This window comes from Boleophthalmus pectinirostris, unplaced genomic scaffold, assembly GCF_026225935.1.
Source record: "Boleophthalmus pectinirostris isolate CB_2022bp ecotype Guang Dong unplaced genomic scaffold, ASM2622593v1 HiC_scaffold_21, whole genome shotgun sequence".
In the NCBI taxonomy this organism is placed as follows: Eukaryota; Metazoa; Chordata; class Actinopteri; order Gobiiformes; family Gobiidae; genus Boleophthalmus; species Boleophthalmus pectinirostris.
Window position 1 is genome coordinate 17614165 of NW_026571175.1, and position 20225 is coordinate 17634389.

The 20225-nt window shown below is 38.9% G+C and overlaps 1 protein-coding gene across 1 annotated transcript in view; it reads right to left on the reverse strand.

Annotated features, from left to right (window-relative positions):
- adgrb2 (adhesion G protein-coupled receptor B2) overlaps window positions 1–19717 on the reverse strand; it is a 198544-nt gene extending 178827 nt beyond the window's left edge. Inside the window, exon 1 of the mRNA XM_055157617.1 lies at window positions 18829–19717. Coding sequence (XP_055013592.1) covers window positions 18829–19717 — 889 coding nt within the window. The remainder of the gene's footprint in view (window positions 1–18828) is intronic.
- Between the last annotated feature and the right edge of the window lie 508 nt (window positions 19718–20225).

Here is a 20225-nt window from a genome sequence, read left to right on the forward strand (position 1 = left end):
ACGACGCCTAGTGACGGTAATTCTTGCGGACAAACAGAAAAGCGAGAGAAAGGGGAGAGAGAAGCAAAGTCAGTGTTGTTTTGGGTGCAGCGGTGAATTAGCAAGGGCAGCTGTCAGTCACGGGGTTGTCGTGGCGATGTGTTCGGGGACTGGAGTGACATGTGACATTTTTGGTTCAACTGTTTTGGGCAGTTGGTCCCGAGCTGTCACACGCTAGCTGTTTAGTCATACCTCCAATGGAAAACAAGCACACATGGCTCTCCCTACTTTGGCATTGTTGATGGCCCGGTCACTTGACCTAGTAGCAAATACCACTATGTAGAAGGAACCCGCACTGCAGTAAGCTGGAGCGGCTCTATGTATATACAGTATATGGTAATGTAGTATTTCATAGGGTGTCATCACTAGCCCTGTGAGACTAAGTGCAGTAGTTTCCTGACTCCCGCACAGTGTCACTTCCCACAATGCACTGCTCCCTCAACGAACATCCTTGTGGCGCATAAAAGCTTGAAGTGCACGCATTAAGCTTTTTCTCAGCTAAAAAGCGACATAAACAAAAGTATACAGCTTAGAGGTAGAAACAAACAACCACGGAATGTGCAATAGACCATCTGAATGTATCAAACTTCTCCCTAAAATGCTTCCCATAGGTAATTCATACACATTACTGTAGTAGTTCATTAAACAGACAGTATTCTGCAAATTGTGTCAATATATATGACCTTGGGAGAGAAGTTTGTGCGAGGTAAAAAATACATGCACATATAAGTTCACAAAGCAGTATACCATTCTAAAGATGTAAAACACGAAATTGTGTAAAATAAAGCAAATAACTATACATTTGAAGATTGATGGTTTCAGTGATAACAAGAAAATGTATTGTTAGAATGTACCATGATTCTAGAGGTCGCGGTTAAAGGAAAAAATTACTCTTTAAACCATATTAGAATGTTGTTCCCCCATCAAAAATATACCTGGAGTTGTGTTTTGTTTCATTCACACATGTTTGAGCAATCCATTATTATCAGTCTGTCCACATCTCCTAATTTCAAAATACTTTGTTCCACCTTGTGATGTCATGTAGAGATATCCTATCTGGTTTCACTTCGTAGAAATCGTATGACCTTGCAGCATTAGGATTCGGTCACTCGATGGTAGGCGGTTACTTTTTTTATTTAACCAATTGCTGCTATTTGGTCACGACGTATGTAATGCACCAAATCCTGTAGGAAGAAGGGCATAAACGTCTTTCCCCTTGATAAAATTCACCAAACATTCTCTTTATTCTGGCTTTAAATCCTCAATCTCAGGAATCGTTGCCAACACAGAATGTATGGCTTCGTCTACATCCATCTTGACTGCTTTGTTTACTGTTGTGCTGTACCACAAAATGGACCCACACAGGCTCTTGAGTTTGAGGTCATGGCTTCACAACTCTTCACTGATTGGCCGGTGTGCGGTCTACAACTTCCAGGGTTCTTGAAAACCCTCAAGTGTATTCCGATTTCTGACCTAGTTGCTGGAGAGAAATGAAATTGAGCGGAGGCACTAGGTGGCGCCAGCCTGGCTAGAGGTATCCAGTCATCCAAATGGTTGTATGGAGTTTAAAAACACAGTGGAGCACTTTCTGTCTCACTCAGTTTTCCCTTTGAAAGAACAACTCAACCTAAATACGGTTTGTGTGTTTAATATGTGTGAATGAAACAAAACTAAATTCCAGGTATGCTTTTGATAAGGAAAAAAAAAACATTATAACATAGATTTAGATAAGAAAATAGGGTAATATGGGCCCTTTACAGTATAATCAAATACATAAAAACTGAGGTGATCAGAGCATGGAAAATCCGTGTATCATTCGTTCATTCGTTTTTCAATATAAAACCAAAAATAAGAAAACGAAAAAACAACAGTTTTCTTCGTTATTTGTCTCCAAAACCAAAATGAAAAAACGGATAATGATTCGTTTTTTCAGTTTTCGATTTTGTGTTTAAATGAAGAATGGAAAAAACGGATAACGGCCGTTTCCCGTTTACGTGACTTCCGTGATTGCGATGCCGGACTTGCACCGCATACGGACTGAACCGGGACTGATCCAGGTCCGAGACCAGACCGAGACCAGAGCGGGACTGAGACCGGGACCAGACCGGGACTGAGACCGGGACCAGACCGGACTCCGAGCTTTGACTCCGAAATCCACGTGGTCCGAGCCTCAGCTTCGAGCTCCGGCCCTGCCGTGGGCTCTGAGCCTCCGGTCTGGTCCCGGTCTGGTCCTGGTCTTGTCTCGGTCTCAGGCCCGCTCTGGTTCCGGTCTGGTCCCAGTCTCACCGCATACGGACTGAATCAGGACGGATCCAGGTCCGAGACCAGAGCAGGACTGAGACCGGGACAGAGCTGCTCTGGTCCTCCGCGCTCAAGAACCGCGGCTGGTTCCGAGGTGGTGCAAAGCATCTGACTAACGCTTTCACCCCAACGAAAATGAACAGAACTAAGAGCTTTTGGTTCAAATGGACCAGGTCCAGGACCAGACCGGGACCAGAGCGCTACTGAGACTCAGTCCCGCTCTGGTCCCGGTCTGGTCCCGGTCTCAGTCCCGCTCTGGTCCCGGTCTGGTCCCGGTCTCAGTCCCGCTCTGGTCCCGGTCTGGTCCCGGTCTGGTCCCGGTCTCAGTCCCGCTCTGGTCTCGGTCTGGTCTCGGACCTGGATCAGTCCCGGTTCAGTCCGTATGCGGTGCAAAAGTCCGGCATCGCAGTCACGGAAGTCACGTAAACGGGAAACGGCCGTTATCCGTTTTTTCCATTCTTCATTTAAACACAAAATCGAAAACTGAAAAAACGAATCGTTATCCGTTGTTTCATTTTGGTTTTGGAGACAAATAACGAAGAAAACTGTTGTTTTTTCGTTTTCTTATTTTTGGTTTTATATTGAAAAACGAATGAACGAATGATACACGGATTATGGAACATACCTTTTAGTAAGGACACATTTTTATCTTCTAATATGAAAAAAAAAATAAATAAAAATAAAAAATCATTGTATTTCATAACACTGGCTAAATGTGTAGTCTATAATCCATAGGGTAGACAGTGCAGTGCATATGGCTGTGTGTGTTCCTTCACCTGTATTAGGATAAATAGGCCTGTCTGTCATGTAAAGCTGTGTCTGGCAAACAGATTCCCCTCACGTCAGGCCAGATGAACACAAATGAGTTCCCCAGAGGACACGTTTCAGGGGGAAGTGTGTCCCCGTGACACTATTGTGAAGGGCATCCTGTGGGTAAAGAGGTGTGGCTGACAGGCACAAAACAAGCAAGGCTATCATTCGTCACACAGGAGACATTTACAGTACAGTGTCCAGAACTGTAATTGTGATAGAAAAGCATGAAAATAACCTGCAAAGTTAAAGGGCCCATATATTGCTATTTCCTGAGCTATGTTAAAATGTTGTTTTCTCATTAAAACATACCTGGCGTTGTGTGTTGTCCCATTCACACATGTTTTACACAAAAACCCAAACTGAAAACACCCTGTTCTGCCTTGTGATGTCATGTAGTAATACAGGAAGTGCTCCATTGTGTTTTTAAACTCCAAACACCTTCACTAGAATTATTTTGATTATGTCTGATCTGGAATTGCTGATCTCTACTGAACAAAAGGTGAAAGTTAGCTCTTGAAAACTTGAAAAATACCACTTCATAACATCATAAAGTGAAACAGAGCATCATAAGCTTTAAAAATACAGACAGAGCAATCATAGGGGGTCACCCAAACAACTCTAGGTATGTTTTTGAGGAAGTAACAACATTCTAACATGGCTTAAAGCTCACAAGAGTCTTTTTCTGTGTAATATCAAAACTTTAATCATCTTCATACAATTTTATTTTTACTATTTAAAGAGAATCATAAGGTCAGTTTGAGTATTAAAACATAGAACATCATAATTGCTTGATGAAAAAAACTGTGCAATCAAATCAAATACATAAATAAATCAAAATGTTCATACAGTGTCTTGTCTGAAGTAAGATCATATAATCTGCTAGCTTTTATCTTTTCCCCCAACTGAATGCAGCAGTACTTTTAATAGTGGAAATATAGACTTTACTTGACCCTTTATTCTTCTTTTTTCATTGCATTTTATATTAGGTCTGGACTTTTATTTTCAAATTGTGGTTGTAAATAATGACAAGTTGCAAGTTTGCTTCTCAGGACACACTGGATCCATATAACTCCACGCTGTCTGGCTCTGTTCATGACAAATATGATCCACTCTTGCAAATGGATGGAGCGGCACCTATAGCCACGTCAAAATAGCATTAGATAACCACTGGTTGTCAGCTGCCGTGGCACTTTCGCCATCACTCCTCCTTACAGATGGTGGAGCCCAAGCGCACTAAATCACCGCACAGTTCCAAGAGGTAATTATAGTGCCACTGTAAATCTTCCTGATGGCTTGGCAAGTTAGATCATCTCCCCACATGGGCCTGTATACAGAATCATACACGTGTGTTATAACATGCATGTTAACATACACAGACTGGACAGACGGGAGAGGGCTCAGGTGGGTGCTCCTCCGCTTTTACAGTGTACAAGTTCATCAACCTCAAGGCAGAAAAAGTTATCGTATGAGCAAAACATACGAAACTTAACTAAGGCAAGTGCTATGTATATTCTAAGTGTATGGATAGATGCATAGATCGATCGATAAATAGATACATAGACAGACCCTTGATCCCAAAGGAAATTCAAGTTTATCTGCAGCAATATTTACACTGTGTTTATTGATTTATTATGGCATATTTTATATACTATAGCTGTAAGATTAGCAACCATACCAGCCATGGTTTTAGGTTTTATTTTTGATGCTGTTGACATCGCAAAAAATAATTAGCAATTTACAGGAAGATCATTTTCTCAGTCCAAAATCTGTCTCACTAATTAAAATTCCTCCAAATTTAGCTAGAACTTCAGGTCCTGAATTCATTGACATTGGACTGGAATTTTGCCTGGAAATTTACTGACAGTTTAAAAGCACAGATCAGTGGCTAATTAGTTTTCAACCGGCCCAAAAAAAAAAAAAAAAAAAAAAAAAAAGGAACACACTTTTTGGACGGAGAAGCCATTTTTGTTTGTCTTTTAATTACTATGTAGATTGGATTTATTTGGTGAACATTGGCTGCTGGCCACTGATAGCTGGCAGCAGTGTGTTTGCGATGTCCCAATGCTACAAAAACTAATGAAGAGTAACATGAGTTGTACATACTCCTCAAACAGAACTGCGAGACCGTCTGTACTGCAGTATTCTAGATTTTCAGTGCATATAAGTATTGTTCAGCTTTAAAGATGCATCGTCTAACTTTTCTGGAGGAGGGTTTGTCAAATGCTTTTCTTCATGGAGATGTTTTTGCATTGTCTGAAATGTTTCACAGCATGGTAATAAAACTTTCTTCACAGAGACCAAACCAGACCAAGTTACAGGTCAGATCTGTGGAGAGGCGACCCCACTCCCAGTCAGAATGCCTGTATTTTTGAGCTGTCAATCCACCTGTAATGAAATAAAAGTTAAGGCTGTTGTCATACTGTGGAATATTCCAGCCAGAGCAATGACATATCCATAGAAACAAGCAGGTGGCGGACCCCCAACCAAAAAGTTACATAGTGCAAGTAATAATAATAGAAAAAAACTCAATAACTTCCCACTTGTAGTAATAAAATAGAGTAGTAATATTTTATTGCAGTCTAATGAGGTGTAGTAGCAATATCAGCCTTAGCAGCGCAATAGTGACAGCAGTAGAAGGAGCAGTAGTGGATTTTTCTCTAACCAAAGATTTTGTTACCTTTTTGAATAATTTTACTTTGTTATTTTATTCCAACTAGAGTTTCCTCAGGCAATAATCTGTTGTCATCAAAAAGCCACCCCCATGCCCCCCCCCCGAGACACAAGAAGTGACAGTCTCCAGTAACATACAAGCTCAAAACATGTTCTGCAGCCATTTTGTGCAGTAGCTCCAAATGTTCATGGATCTTTGAAGCCTTTAGCGCATGCCCCTTTGAGACCCCGTTTTTCTCCATTCAAAGAGAAACTTTATTCATCATTAAAACTTCCTTTAACACATCAAAAGCCTCTATTGTTACAGGAGCGACTTCAACACCAATGTTATAGTGCCTAAATGCTGTGCTCCTCTGCATGTGCTCAAATGTCACCTCAGAATGGGACGTGTTTGAAAAGCATGCACTATCACAAATACAAAGGCTTACATGCGCAGTAAATGTCAGCGCTGACAACAGCAGGAGCTACTGCAAGTTCAACACTGTTCAGAAGTCATGCGCCACATGTACCTCCATGCTACAAAAGAGATGGGAACTGTGTGAAATCTGGCAACATGTCAGATAATTACATACAGTGTCAAATGTGTATAAAATAGAACACTAAAGTAGGTTAAAAATATACTTTCAATTAAAATAAACAAGAACTAATCACTGCTATTAAAACCAAATTGCAAGGAGTATGTGTCTATTCTCTCTATAGTGGCTTTCTCAAAAAGTTTTCTAAAACATTTATGTTAGGTGCCCATCCTTACAGAATAACTTTTTAGAAGAGGCTGTGATATCAAATTCATACATAATATATCTATATATCCATATATTCTCTTGTTTCTTTCCATCTCCAGAACAATTCATTACTTACTTAATACAAAAAATATAATAAGATAAAAAAAAAAGAAAAGATAATATTGACAATACTATTCTATTACACCATAATTGCAAAGCACAATAATCTCTGTAAACAGTTTTCTAAAAGTGCAATTGTAAAAAATAAAACTGCGCATTAACAAAAAATAAGCAGAATGTAGAGTACGTGTATCAGTTGCTTACTGGACTCTCAACATCTCAAATATAAATATAATAATAATAATATATATATATATATATATATATATGTGTGTGTGTATATGTATATATATATATATATATATATATATATATATATATATATATATATATATAAACTCATATTATACACACACATATCCAGCTCCCCAAAATATTGTCCTATATATCATTTATTGATTGATAATGCAATTTAATAATTCAGTAGTAGTTATTGTAACAGAAACCCATAAAAATTCAAGTCTGCTACTAGTCTTCTTTCTTTGACTGAGTAAGTTTGAATAAGTACTTGAGTCATTACATTACTTTACAATCAACCATAGAAAACTACCATAAAAACACTGAGCTCCCGGGACCACATTACATGACCAGTGGGCCCAGGTGCACTCTGGGATGTCTGTCTATTTTCTGCACTTAATCGATCACGTGGAGTCGATGGAGCTTGACTGGGAGTCAGTGGGCCACGGACTGATATAGACCATACGTGCGATACTGTAATACATCTATGTAGTCCATTATCAACGAATGGCTCCCAGATCTCCCCAGAGCTGAGCAGGCCTTTAGAGACACCTCGCTCCCAGGCATTCTGTCTTCCAATCTCCCTCTCTCTCACATATGCGCATATAGTGACTCCCATGGGTGCTAGGCTGGGGTTCTCCCGAGGTTAGCTAATTTGGCCCACTGGTGCCTCCATCACTTCTTCCATGCTTCACCTCCCACTTGCTCGTCTTCTCGAACTTCTGCTGTAGCAGTCACAAATGTGGTCTCAATACTGAAATTGTAGCACGTCATACAACTTTCATTACACAGAGTGAACTGACTAATGTAAAAGCAACCTTTGGCCCCTGTTCTAAGCAAAACCCCTACGGAGAATGGCTGAATAAAATATTAATACCAAATTGGTCTATTGTAGTCAGTGTGGCATATATATTTTATGTAAGGGATTACTTTTCTTCCGAATTTTTTGAGCTGGTCCCAAGTCTGAAGAGTTTAAAATTGCATTGAAGTCATTTTGTTATATTAATTTTAATTTTATTTTGTTGTGGTGACCCACTAAGGAAGTATTATGTGCATGAATTATACAAATTTAGGCATTTCATTTTCTTGCTGACATCAGTAAGATCTTTAGAGAACAAGTAATTCTGCTTAAGTAACTGTCTGTCCATGTCTAATAGATTAAGCAGTATCATTTTGTTCTTCAAATCATCACACTGGGACACCATGTACTTTCTGATTATTCGCATCAGTGGTAGACTAGAACTTCCACTGTGCCCTAAGACCTTCTGTACTACTAAACATTGAATTATAATAAAAGGCAGAGAAGTATTAGCATTAACCTTGATTGAATGAGCATAAACATATATTGCAGCGTAATATATTGAAAATGTGCAAGGAAGTGTCTCTAATTTGGGCTTTTCACTTCAGCACATCTTCAGCCTTTTATTCAATATTGCCAATATCATTTTGAGATATATATATAGAGAAATATCCTCTAACAATGTCGTGCAATTACATTTGTTTATTTGCTATTTGAAATGAAGGAGCTCAAAGGTCATCTGTCACTTTGAACAAAATTAAACTTCTCTTCCATAAGATGAACAGATTTTAACGCTTTGCTCATTGATTCTGCAGATATCCACCTTTCTTTTTCAGTACGGTGATATATTTTTTCTCGTAACCAGCCATACTTGTTTTGATACAGATGTGTGCCCCTGATTCCTGATTGGCTAATCTATTTGTGAATCATGCCCATCTAAAACAGCGACTGGTCTCACATCTCCCTGTGTGTATTTTGAATCCCAGGCAACATTTTAAGAGGATGTATTTTATAATGTATTTTGTCATTTTAAGTGTATCTAAGTGAGCTTTTATGTGCCACCTAGAATCTTGCGACAACTTGCCATAGTGCACCCAAACACCCCCAGTGCAGTGTACTTAAAGTGAGGCTCACATTAAGCTTCTGTTTTATTTTGATTTATGTCAGTTTTAATGGCAGTGACAAGAAGTTGGCTCATGACGCGTTGTTTCTGAAATACGTCCAAGGCTTAACACCGCACTGTATCGCAATCCATACTGATCCAGCAGGATGATATGAGAAAACGCAGCGGATATAAATGACAAGACAAGTGTGTGTGTGTGTGTGTGTCTCACTGGAGGATAAAGGGCCTCAGTGCTAGGCTAGCTCACACAGAAAGCCATAGCTCATGAGCGCAGAATACTAATATGCTGCCACAGCCATTCTGAGCACATACAGGAGAGGGTTATTAGAACACCTGTACCGGAGGCTTGAGCTGGAATAAACAGTACTCACAAATGCACAGATCAGCCAAAACATTATGACCACATGTGAACTCACGAGCATTACAGGATAGAGATTATGTTAAAGTGCGTATGAGACATTTTGATCATTATTTCATTTTGACTTAAGTTGGTGGGATAATACGAGTTGTACCATATTTTTCAGACTATAAGGTGCACTTAAAATCCCTTAATTTTCTCAAAATTGACAGTGCGCCTTATAATCCAGTGTACCTTATGTATTATTTCTGGCTGTACTTACTGACCTCGAACCAATTTTCACATATATTCCACTGAGTCATGTTCTTTAGTCCGACAGAAGCTTACAGCATCAGCAGCACAAGGACCAAGTTGTTTTCTTTTATCACTTATAGTTTATGCAAATGAGCCATGTGGTTTTAAGTTTCATTTCTGTAAAACGTAAACAAATGTGCACAAAGCTGCATTAAACACATTGTAACTCAATGTATATTTGATTCCTCCTTGTAGGAAATAAAAAAGTCTCAAGTTTCAAGTATGAGGTTGGGACTTGCAAGTCGTGACTTGGACTCGAGTCAGACTTGAGTCACTATTTTTAGGACTTGAGACTTAACTTGATAAAATGGACTAAGACTTGGGACTCGACGTGGACTTGAGGGTCAGTGACTTGGGACTTGACTCAGACTTGAGGCCTGTGACTTGAGAAGCACTTAAATCTGAAGTCTTTCTATTCTGACTGTAATGATTCAATTACTTGAGGTCAAAGACTTGAGACTTACTTGAGACTTGCAAAACAACGACTTGGTCCCACCTTTGTCTCAAGTGTCATCTATTTGTTTCGCTTAATGCGCCTTATAATCTGGTGCACCTTATATATGATAATAAACAAGAGAATTCAACATTATTGATATTGCGCCTTATAATCTGGTGCACCTTATAGTCCAAAAAATATGGTAAATATAAATTATAGTTTCAGGCTGATTAAGAAGTAACAAAAGCAGCAAAAGTTGAAAAATATGTTGGAACTTACAGGAAGTGGAGAGTTCAGTTTCAAAGTTTCATATTGATGATATCGCAGTAGGAAGAGTTCTATCCAAAAATTAGTAACAATTTACATGCTAGAAACATATTTTTCTGTCTTACATAATTTCAACAAAATAAAGATGTTTTGTTATATTTTATTTGGCAAATATTCATTATCTGTGCACATTTAAGGAGTTCTGGCATACAGTAACGTACATGATAAAATTTAAAGCATGAAAAAAAACTGCCAAACTGGGGAAAAATGTATAAAATTTTAAAGAAAATGTTAAATATAATAATCTTACATGTGCTTTAGCAAAATGAGTAGTCCAACATATTATAGGCACTTTAAGACCTTATATAGACTTTGACTTAAAGACTTTATTGATCCACAAGGAAACTATTTGGACACAGTAGCTCACACAATGCAGTATATATTATCATAAACCAAAAATATAAATGATAATAAATTCAAAATAAGTAGCAAAAAAAGCAAGAGACTGTGTCAGATAAGGAATAATTATATAAATTTATATGGAAAAAGGAAAAATAAAATATATAAATATGGTAATACAAATATATCTCAGCTAAGAGGTCATGAGGAGAAACAGTACAAACATGAAATAATGACTGACAGGACTTAAGGTTATCTATTATATAAGGTGGAGTGTTGTACAGTTGTAGGAGTATGTTATGAATGTAGTCCTGTATCTCTTCTTGTTTGAGTGGAGCTGTGGGAGCCTGTTGGAGAATTTAACTATGAAAGATGCTATAATGAATATATTATTATTTTAATTTTTATTTTGAAATTATACAAAATTAAAACTAAAAAATCACAACACACAAAACAGACGAGTACAGCCTGTCAAGATGTTCAAAAAAGGTGTCCATGTCCATGATGAATATATTTTCTTTCACTTCATTTTTAAACAAATGTGTTTTTAAGCAACCAAATTGGAAGAAATTTTATCCAAATTTGGACTAAATAATGTGTAAAACAAGCAAGACAGAGATAATTTTAGTTTGTGAGTTAGCAAATTTTAATATATTTTCTGTAATTTGTAAGGGTGGGACGAGACACAATTTAGACAAGACGAGACACGATGTGAAATTTGGTCCATGAGAACGAGACAAGACAAGATTTTGACATAATTTGTAAAAGAAAAAGTGTGGTTCAGTTCAATTGTGGTCCCAAAAATCATCATCATTGTACTGCTGCTTTTTAAAACTCACCAGCACTTTTTTTTTTGTCAAATCCAAAACTAAATACATAGAAAAAATGTCACAAGGTAATTTTCCTCACATATGCACAATCTTATGGTAATTTTGTCTTGTGAAACCTTGTCCCATTTTGTCCCATCCTTAGTAATTTGTGGTGTTTTGTTCTATACATGTAAAATAGCAATAAAAGTGAAATATTGAGACACTGAACTGTAAATCTCTATTAATACTGCAATACCTTTATGATGTATTCTGCTGCCTCCAACCATAACTCTAATACCGGTCCCTGCCAGTCCTGCACAGGCACAGACAGGCTTATTAGAACACCTGTACTGGAAGCCTGCACAGCGTGAAAATAAACAGTGCTCAGATATGATGCTAAACTCATTGTGGGAAAAACACACACTTCTCTCTGCTCTAATTACCAGGAAGTAGACGCTATTCCACGCGGACGGGCGAGCTGGCGGTGTGTGCGGCTGCAGCGTGACAGACCACTGGCTCCTGCTCAGTACTGGGGAGATCTGTTCCCCGGAGACCCCGCCAAATCCCACCTCTCTTTTTCTTTCTAGGTTTCTGCCTTCTTTCTTCCAGTCTCTCGTTCTTTATTCTATCGCTTTATCCCTTTCTCGTTCCACACATTAAACAGCCCTGCTCCGTGTGTGCTAATGAGTATCCCCACTGACGGCCATGATGGTGCTGGCTGCGAGTGCAGAGCAGAGCCTGCAGAGCTGAGTAAAGGGGGACTGGAGACAGGTGTCCCAAATCACATGGATCTAAATGGAAAAGAAAAGATCTGAACAAACTGTAAGTCCAGATAATGGCGGACCTTTCTATTAAAGATCTTATTATGGACAGTTGATCTTTGTGTGCTTTAAACCATGTTATAATGTCATTACTTCATCAGCAGAGCTGTGTTTTGCTTCATTCACACATGTTTGAGTAACCCTTCATTATTAGTCTGTCTACATCTCCAAAGCTCAAAATGCTCTGTTCCACCTTGTGATGTCATGTAGTGGTAGTTTTCAACTTAACAGCTACCTTTTACCTTTTGATTCCAGGGCTGACATGATCCAAATGATTCTAGTGACGATGTACAGAACTCAAAAATACAGTGGAGCATTTCTTGTATTACCACATGACATCACAAGGTGGAACAAAGTATTTTCAGTTTCAGCCTAAATCTCCAGGTTTGTTTGTTAAACATGTGTGAATGAAACAAAATACTAGCCTGATTCATCAGCCAGTTTCACTTTGTAGAAACCGTCTGGCCTTGCAGCATTAGAATTCATTCACTTGACAGTAGGCGGGTACTTTTTTTATTTAAGCAATTGCTGCTATTTGGTCATGATGTATGTAATGTGCCACTAACGGGGCTAACTGGTATATTAATCTTTTCCCAAATCCCATCGGAAGAAGAGGAATAACATCTTTCCCCTTGATAAAATTCACCAAACATTCTCTTTGTTCCGGCTTTAAATCCTCGATCTTGGGAATTGTTGTCAACACAGAATGTATGCCTCTTCACTGATTGGCTGGTGCCCACACTCGCACTTCCGAGGTTTTTGCGAACCATCTAATGCATTCCGATTCCTGACCTAGTCGCTGGAGAGAAATGCAATTGAGTGGAGGCACTAGGTGGTGCCAGCCTGGCTAACAAAATACAACCCAGATATGTTTGTGATGAGGATACAATATTATAACATAGATCAAAAAATACTGTAATACAGGCCCTTTAACTTGAATACAACACATGATTTGTAGTATTTGGTTGTTGCTTATAGGCAAGTAGTACTGACAAAAGAATACTTTACAACTTGAACTACTAGCAGGCAAAACTGGATGAATGCTTTGTAGATTCAAGTGAGAAGTGCACAATGGAACTTTTCTGGTGGAGAGCCCAAGAGAGATGCTTATGGTTTGCCAATAGTGTTTCACAATATGGCATTAAACTCATCTACACCTCCTCTACACAGAGAAAAACAGGTTATAACTTTATGCAAGATAAATATTTTTAGCTTAGTTTACACTACAGAAATTTTTAAAACACCAGGGAGTTTATGGCCTGGGTTTTGGACATATATAAGAATAGTATACATTGACTCTAAATGTCATGGTAGTAAGTGTCAGGTGTCAGGTGCAGATGTGGTTATTCTCCACCTATGGCCCTTTGTTGCTGGCTGGAGCAAGCCCAACCTTCTACAATTGTAAACAAGAATGTACAGAAGGGGTTACTTTGCTCACTGCCCTAAAATGGGAACAGAATTCTCTAACTCTCTAACTCTTTTTTTTTCAGACTGTGGTGAGACACTGGTAGTTTTGCCATTGCTGCAACAACTGCTCTGTAAACACAACACAACCTTGACCTCAATGTGCTGTGACTAGGGCCCAAGCTAATTTACTTGGGGAACAAGTAATACCATATTTTATACTTACTACCATTTCTATGCACATGAAAGCAGTGTGCCGTATGTATTGTATGTTGAGTTGATTTAGTGGAGCAGAACTGCTTGTGCATAGTCTATATGAGTAGCATGATAGATGAGTCCCACTAACCTCAACAGAGCTGTAGATATGAGGCCAAATGTATTGTGCTGCGGTAACAAACAGCTGGGGTATGTGCTTCATGGATTGGATTAAATACAAGAACATTGTGTGTTTTTGTTTGCGCTAAATAAGGCTCATAACTTCAACTGAACGGTGGGGTATGCCGATTTTATTCTTGTAAGGATGTTTTTTTTGGCTATTGCCAAAATAGCCTTGACAACAAAGTATTTTATTGATCACAATCGAGCAGGCATTAACATTTCAAACCAGCTTCACTTTGTTGCCCCAAAATACATCCATGTGAGTACTAGTAATGTGGCAAAGGTTTTGAAGAGCATATAGCATTGATAGATTAAATACATACTTCTTCCTTTTGCAGTTTGAAAATTGTATAAAAATTCAAATCGCAAATGGTCAGATTTCTGTATAACACGTTTCAATCTTCAAGGTGTTCAAAGAGCTTTACAGCAGGGAACCACTCACCCATTCAATGTAGGCAGACACCAGGGGCATGGTGGGTTAAGTGTCTTGCCCAAGCACACAACATCAACATTCATGGGAGCTGGAATCGCACCATCAACCTGTAGATCAGTGGACCTGACCGCTCAACCACTGATGAGTATATCGACAGTGGGATTCAAACCAGCAACCAGTGGGCAAACATTCTGACCAACTGAGCCACTGTCGCTCCTTTTTTAATTAAACATTTTACAATATGAAACATGCTAGCAGCAATGCAATGGGCAATTTAGTGACATGGATTAAATAAATATTTACATAGTCATTTAACCATAGAAATCCCACCATATATAAGCTTTGCCTGCTCCATCTCACTATAAATCCGTTATTGGTTCCAGAGGAGAAACTTGACTGTGGCTCAGACAAATTACTGAGCAAAGCTTCCACATTACACATCAAAGTTAATGCATGCAAGGCAACTAATTAAATTAAAGGACAGCCAGAGTGGTTACTGCAGCGTGATGGATGAGAAGGCACACGGAGGATGGTGTAATTTGCCCATGAATGATTGAGAACAATGGTGTTAACTCCACATTGTAGGCCCCAGCACAAAAGACATGTCCAAAGTGAAAACATTAAGACGTGCGTATGAATACATGGGGATAAATCAGATATTAATATGCAGATGGATAACACTGGGGAGATACGTGGGAATACAAGAGTCTACTCAGTCATACTCATGCTGCTTTCACTATCTTAAATTTTAGTAAAAATCTAAAGGAGGCCGATTTTAATATGGATGAGGCACTATTTTGTAAAAGAAATCGACCAAAAAAATTCTGCTAATGTTTTCACTTACAACTTTCACTTTAACTTTTCAAGCATATGTGAATGATACCACCATTTTTTATGCCATTGTGAATAAACAATGCGAATTTATGTGAGATTAATGATACTTTGCATCTGGTGGCATCAACATTCCCTGGGGTTGTGAAACTCTGTACTGAAGTTAGACTTTAAGTTGAGTTTTGTTTTCACACAATCTGGCCATAAAGAACTGATTTAGCTGGAACTACAATAGATGAGCTGATTTGTGCTGATAAACTTTAAGTCCCTCTAAACTAGGGTGACCAGATTTTCAAAATCAAAAACTAGGACACTCCAGTTCGGGGTGGCTGGTAATACTAAAACTGTGAAATGAGTGCGTAATTAAGGAAAATTGTTCTGCACCGGGCCCGTTCATTATTAACATGTGACTCAGTATAGTCACATTTTCTCTATGTTTTGTTCATTTTTTAAGCAGCTTTTCTGTATTTTACCTGAACAGATGTCAGCATATGCCTCTCTTCACTATTGGCAGGGATCAAATTGGTTAAAAATAGTGACATTTCTTGTACAAAACTGGGACAAATCAGTTGTTTTGGACAAGTCTGCTGCGACAGAGGATACAAAAAACTGGGTAAATAGGGACGTCTGGTCATCCTACTCTAAACAATGAATGAATGAACATTTGTACTGATCACAGGCTCCTGAAAATGTGTTGTTTAAATCAATTTTGTATTTTTAAGTTTTCAGACAATCTTAATAATAATATGAGCATGGTAACTTCTGAACAATTCCTCATAAAAATACAAGCAGAAGCCCCCCTGTGTGATATCACAGCAAAGTATCAACAGAACAGATAATGCTACACGTTCTTTATGTGGATAGGTTCAAAAAGCTGTCAAAGGTATATTTTCTTCATAGTATTCATTTTGTGGCATTATATAGGATAAGAAAGAAAGTACTTCAACCATTGTACAGAGTCTCAAGATCATTACTTCAGTGGAGGTGATGAGGTGACATGACTGTGTATATCACGACGAACCTTGGGTAATTTCTTGGTAGCTAGCATCGGTAACAACAACATAACAATAATAATACTGCACAATAGCACAAGGTTTTTCCATACCACAGTTACAAATAAAACTTTGAACTTAACTACTTCTTGTACCATGCTTTGGTTTACAACACGGTCAAAGCTTGGATCTTGTGTGTATGTAGTTTCTTTGCCTTGCATCATTCCCTATCAGAAGAGATGACAGCGCTTTCATTTTGATGCTATATATGCTCTAACAGTCTCTAAAAGTAAGACATATATTTTTCATGATGTGCCATTTGAAGCCATTGTCAAAGTTGCAGAAAAAGCTATTGCATTTCAAGGTAAAGCATCAGATGTGATTAAAATTCTAATGGGCAATTTTTCTGTGGTGAGACAGAGTAATCAAAAACAGCACAGAATCACCCGGGGCCGAATATATCCTGTTAATGAATGTTTGTTCCTTTGATTAATAATCTAAAATAGATTTGACTTTGAATTCAACAACTGCAAATATCAAAGTGCTCATTATCAAACTCATTTACACAGTGGAAACACCAGCTGAATGAACAGGGATGGTGAGAAACAAGTACAGAAGTATTACATCAAATTATTTTTGGTAACTCATTTTGTGTCCTGTTTACAAATATTTGTTTTGGAGTGGCAAGGTGGTTAGATGTGTGTGTGTGTGCATTTTCTTAAAATTCAGCTTGTGGGTTAGTTATGTACACATATCATGTACATTGAAGTGTGCTGCTTCAGGGGCTACATATGTGTGAAATGTCAACAATGTGTTAAACTGCCAAGTCAGTCAATACTACAGTAGTCAACTTGGCTATTATGCAATTACTGATATTTTTATTGCTTAAAATATCATGACAAATAGGCATTCTCAGGATGCAATGAGATGTCTTTCCACAGATCTGACCTGTATCTGAGCCTACTTTTGTTTCTGCTCATCTTTGTGGACATCGATGAGTTTAATGTTTTACAGTGGTACATCCCAGACAAAGCAATAACAGCTCCATGGAGACAAGCAGTTGGTGCATCCTCCGCAAGAAAAGTTACACGGTGCACATTTAAGACCTCCAGCCCTGCAAAATACGGATGTTTTTCTCAAAAGGTAGCCAGAAGCGAAAGCCCTCCCTTGGCTGGCATAGCTTTACGATCACCCTGACCCTTAACATCAATTTACAGCAGTGCTCTCCTTTTGGCTTTTGTCTCAACCAAAGTACATCAGGCCAAGTCAAACTGATAAAAGACTGCACCAGCCTGGTTATTCTTTCTGTATTCTCCTCCTGAGTTTATTAGACGATAAAATGCTCTTGTGCTCTGATTGAATGCAGTGCTAGATAACCTTCCCTTCAGCAAGGTAAGAGTCTCCCCGGAGCAGTGAGCATGTGTGTTAGTGTGTGTGAAAGCACGCCAACTGTGACACAGGGAAGGACCTGCATCTAATTAGTCCAATTAAGCTTTGTGCGTTTAGTACTTTAAAGTCTGGGCTTTGTCTGACAGGCTCTAAAGAAGATGTATCTGTGTGGTGTGTGTGAGTTATATGATGTTTGAAATGCAGCATATGGTTGAAGTGTCTGCCTTTGAAGATACAAGATGGTTTCCTTGACTGTATTTATTGAGCAATACGTAATATTTACCACAACAGAATCTTAAGATGTAAAGATGATAAGAAAGTAAAGAGGTTTTCCTGTGACTTGAATATTTTAGACCAGTAGTTCTCAAACTTTTCATACCATGTACTATCTAAAAAAACAAATATAAACTATATATACAACAGGACTATCTCAGTCTAAATCAGGGTTGAACCAAGACTAAAACTTATTGATTATATACTTACTACACTTGCTGTTGTAGTTTTAAACAACAATTAACCCAAAGAAGGGCGTAAATGTTGATGATCTGACTCAGCCATTCAGAGATTATTTGAACTGAGGAGACTTTGACGAAAAAACAATATAAATGTAAAAAAAAGAAAGACACATATTGCTCAACCCGTGGTCTATAAAGCAAATAGAGCAGCTTCACACCACATTTATTCAAATGTTTTGTGAAATTTGACATATTCTGAATGTATTAGAGGCTAAAGATGAATCATGTATCTTATGTAGCTCTTAGAATATTACAAAATGTTATGATTGATCTTCCAAAAATACACTGCTGTACTCAGTGCCTCTGCGGGACACAGGGGGATTATCAAAAAGACAAAATTCTGACTTGTGTTCAAAAATCTTCTGATGCAAGGAATGAAACCTCATCTGAAGGACCTTCGTTTTAATTAAATGAAGAAAAAAACACATAACAAAGTCTCTATCAAGTAATTCTTGGTTAATCAAAGGCCAGCTTAACAAGTGAAAGTGTTCTTGTCGATTTTTGAAGCTTGTGTCATTGGTGAATAAAAGCTAGTGAAATGTCAATGTGTTAAACTTGCCAAGTCAGTCATGATGTCAGTCCACATGAAGTACCAACGCATTTGTCTATTGACCTTTTCCAAATATTAGATAACAAGAACACTTCTGATTCAGTGCATAAACAAGTCCAAAACCTTACCTTGCCGTACATCCCTCGGTGCTATGGCGATGGCGTCGTTGGAGTGCAGCTCAGTAACACAGCAGTCGTCAGGGACCATAGATCCATTACTGAAGGTGTGAGGGGTCTCCGGGAGCAGAGGGACAGCCGGGGCCATGATGTTATGGTTGGGACAAATGCACCCAGTCTGGCTCATCCCACAGCCATCTCCATCAGACACTTCCTGGTCCCCATTGTGCCCCGTCCGCAAGCATTCCTCGAACCACCGGCAAAGAACTCCACATGTAAACTGACTAGAGTTCTCATTATTGATAAGCAAAACCTCGACTAGTCTCAACTCTAGCAATTCCTTGGTTACCTGAGGTTCATCACCACTTGGATGCTTTGTTAGACAAAGTTGGACAAAGTTCTTATCAAACTGTAAGAATGAGTAAGGTCCTTCAATGGTAGATTTATTCCCACATAGTTCGACAATGTCATGATCCTTATACCCAGAAGTCTCCAATTGTAATGGACAGCTCTGATTAGGTAAGTGATGGTCCAGGGAGAGAAGCACAGGTGAGTGCATCCGACATATAGTGGGATGGCGGGTGAAGCGGAGGTAGAGGGAATACTTGGTGGGATCGGGGTTTTCCAGGGACCAGGAGCACCCCGGGGCCCTCGAGGGGAAGAGTTCTCTCAAGGAAAATGATCCGTAGAGCACCCCGGTGACCAAGCTGGAACATGGCGAGGTGAGGGGCAGCGAGCGTCCCTCTGCCACGCTGCTGGGGGCGCTGTGGGTGGGCCCGTGAGCCACCTCTGCCCGAGCAGAGAGAGGAGCGAGAGCGAGGGCGTACACAGCAGCCAGAGCCCCAGCCACGGCCAAGAGAGAGGACAGCACAGACAGACATACCCCGCCAGCAGTGTTCATCCTATGACATTGGTCCTGCAAAAGACACAAGGAAGACAGAGAGAAAGGAAAGTTAAGGAGAGCAAACTAGCTGATAAGATTCTGCAAAATAACAATAAGTGTCAATGTGAATCTGAAGATAAAGATTTAAAAGTGCACTGTTTTTTGACAAAGCAATAGCAAGCAACTCCATGCATGTGTCAGAGTGTCCACTAGGACGCTTACATAATGCACCCTTAAGAAGAAAGGTCGTACAAGATTTGCTTTGTAGAATCTAATAATATTTACACCCATCTCAATAATTAAATTTGTCACATAAATGAAAATATTAATTGGTATCACATGAACAGTAATTATACCAACCTGTTTATACAATTCTAAAAGCCTCTTTTTTTTTTTTTTTTTTTTACAATCATTAATGTCATGAATACAGGAGAGAGAAAGAACTGACTATCCTAAAATGCTGAGAATGGCAAGGAAAAGATTTATCTATGGCCTTTGCAGTTGGACTGCTTCAGCTGAACCACTG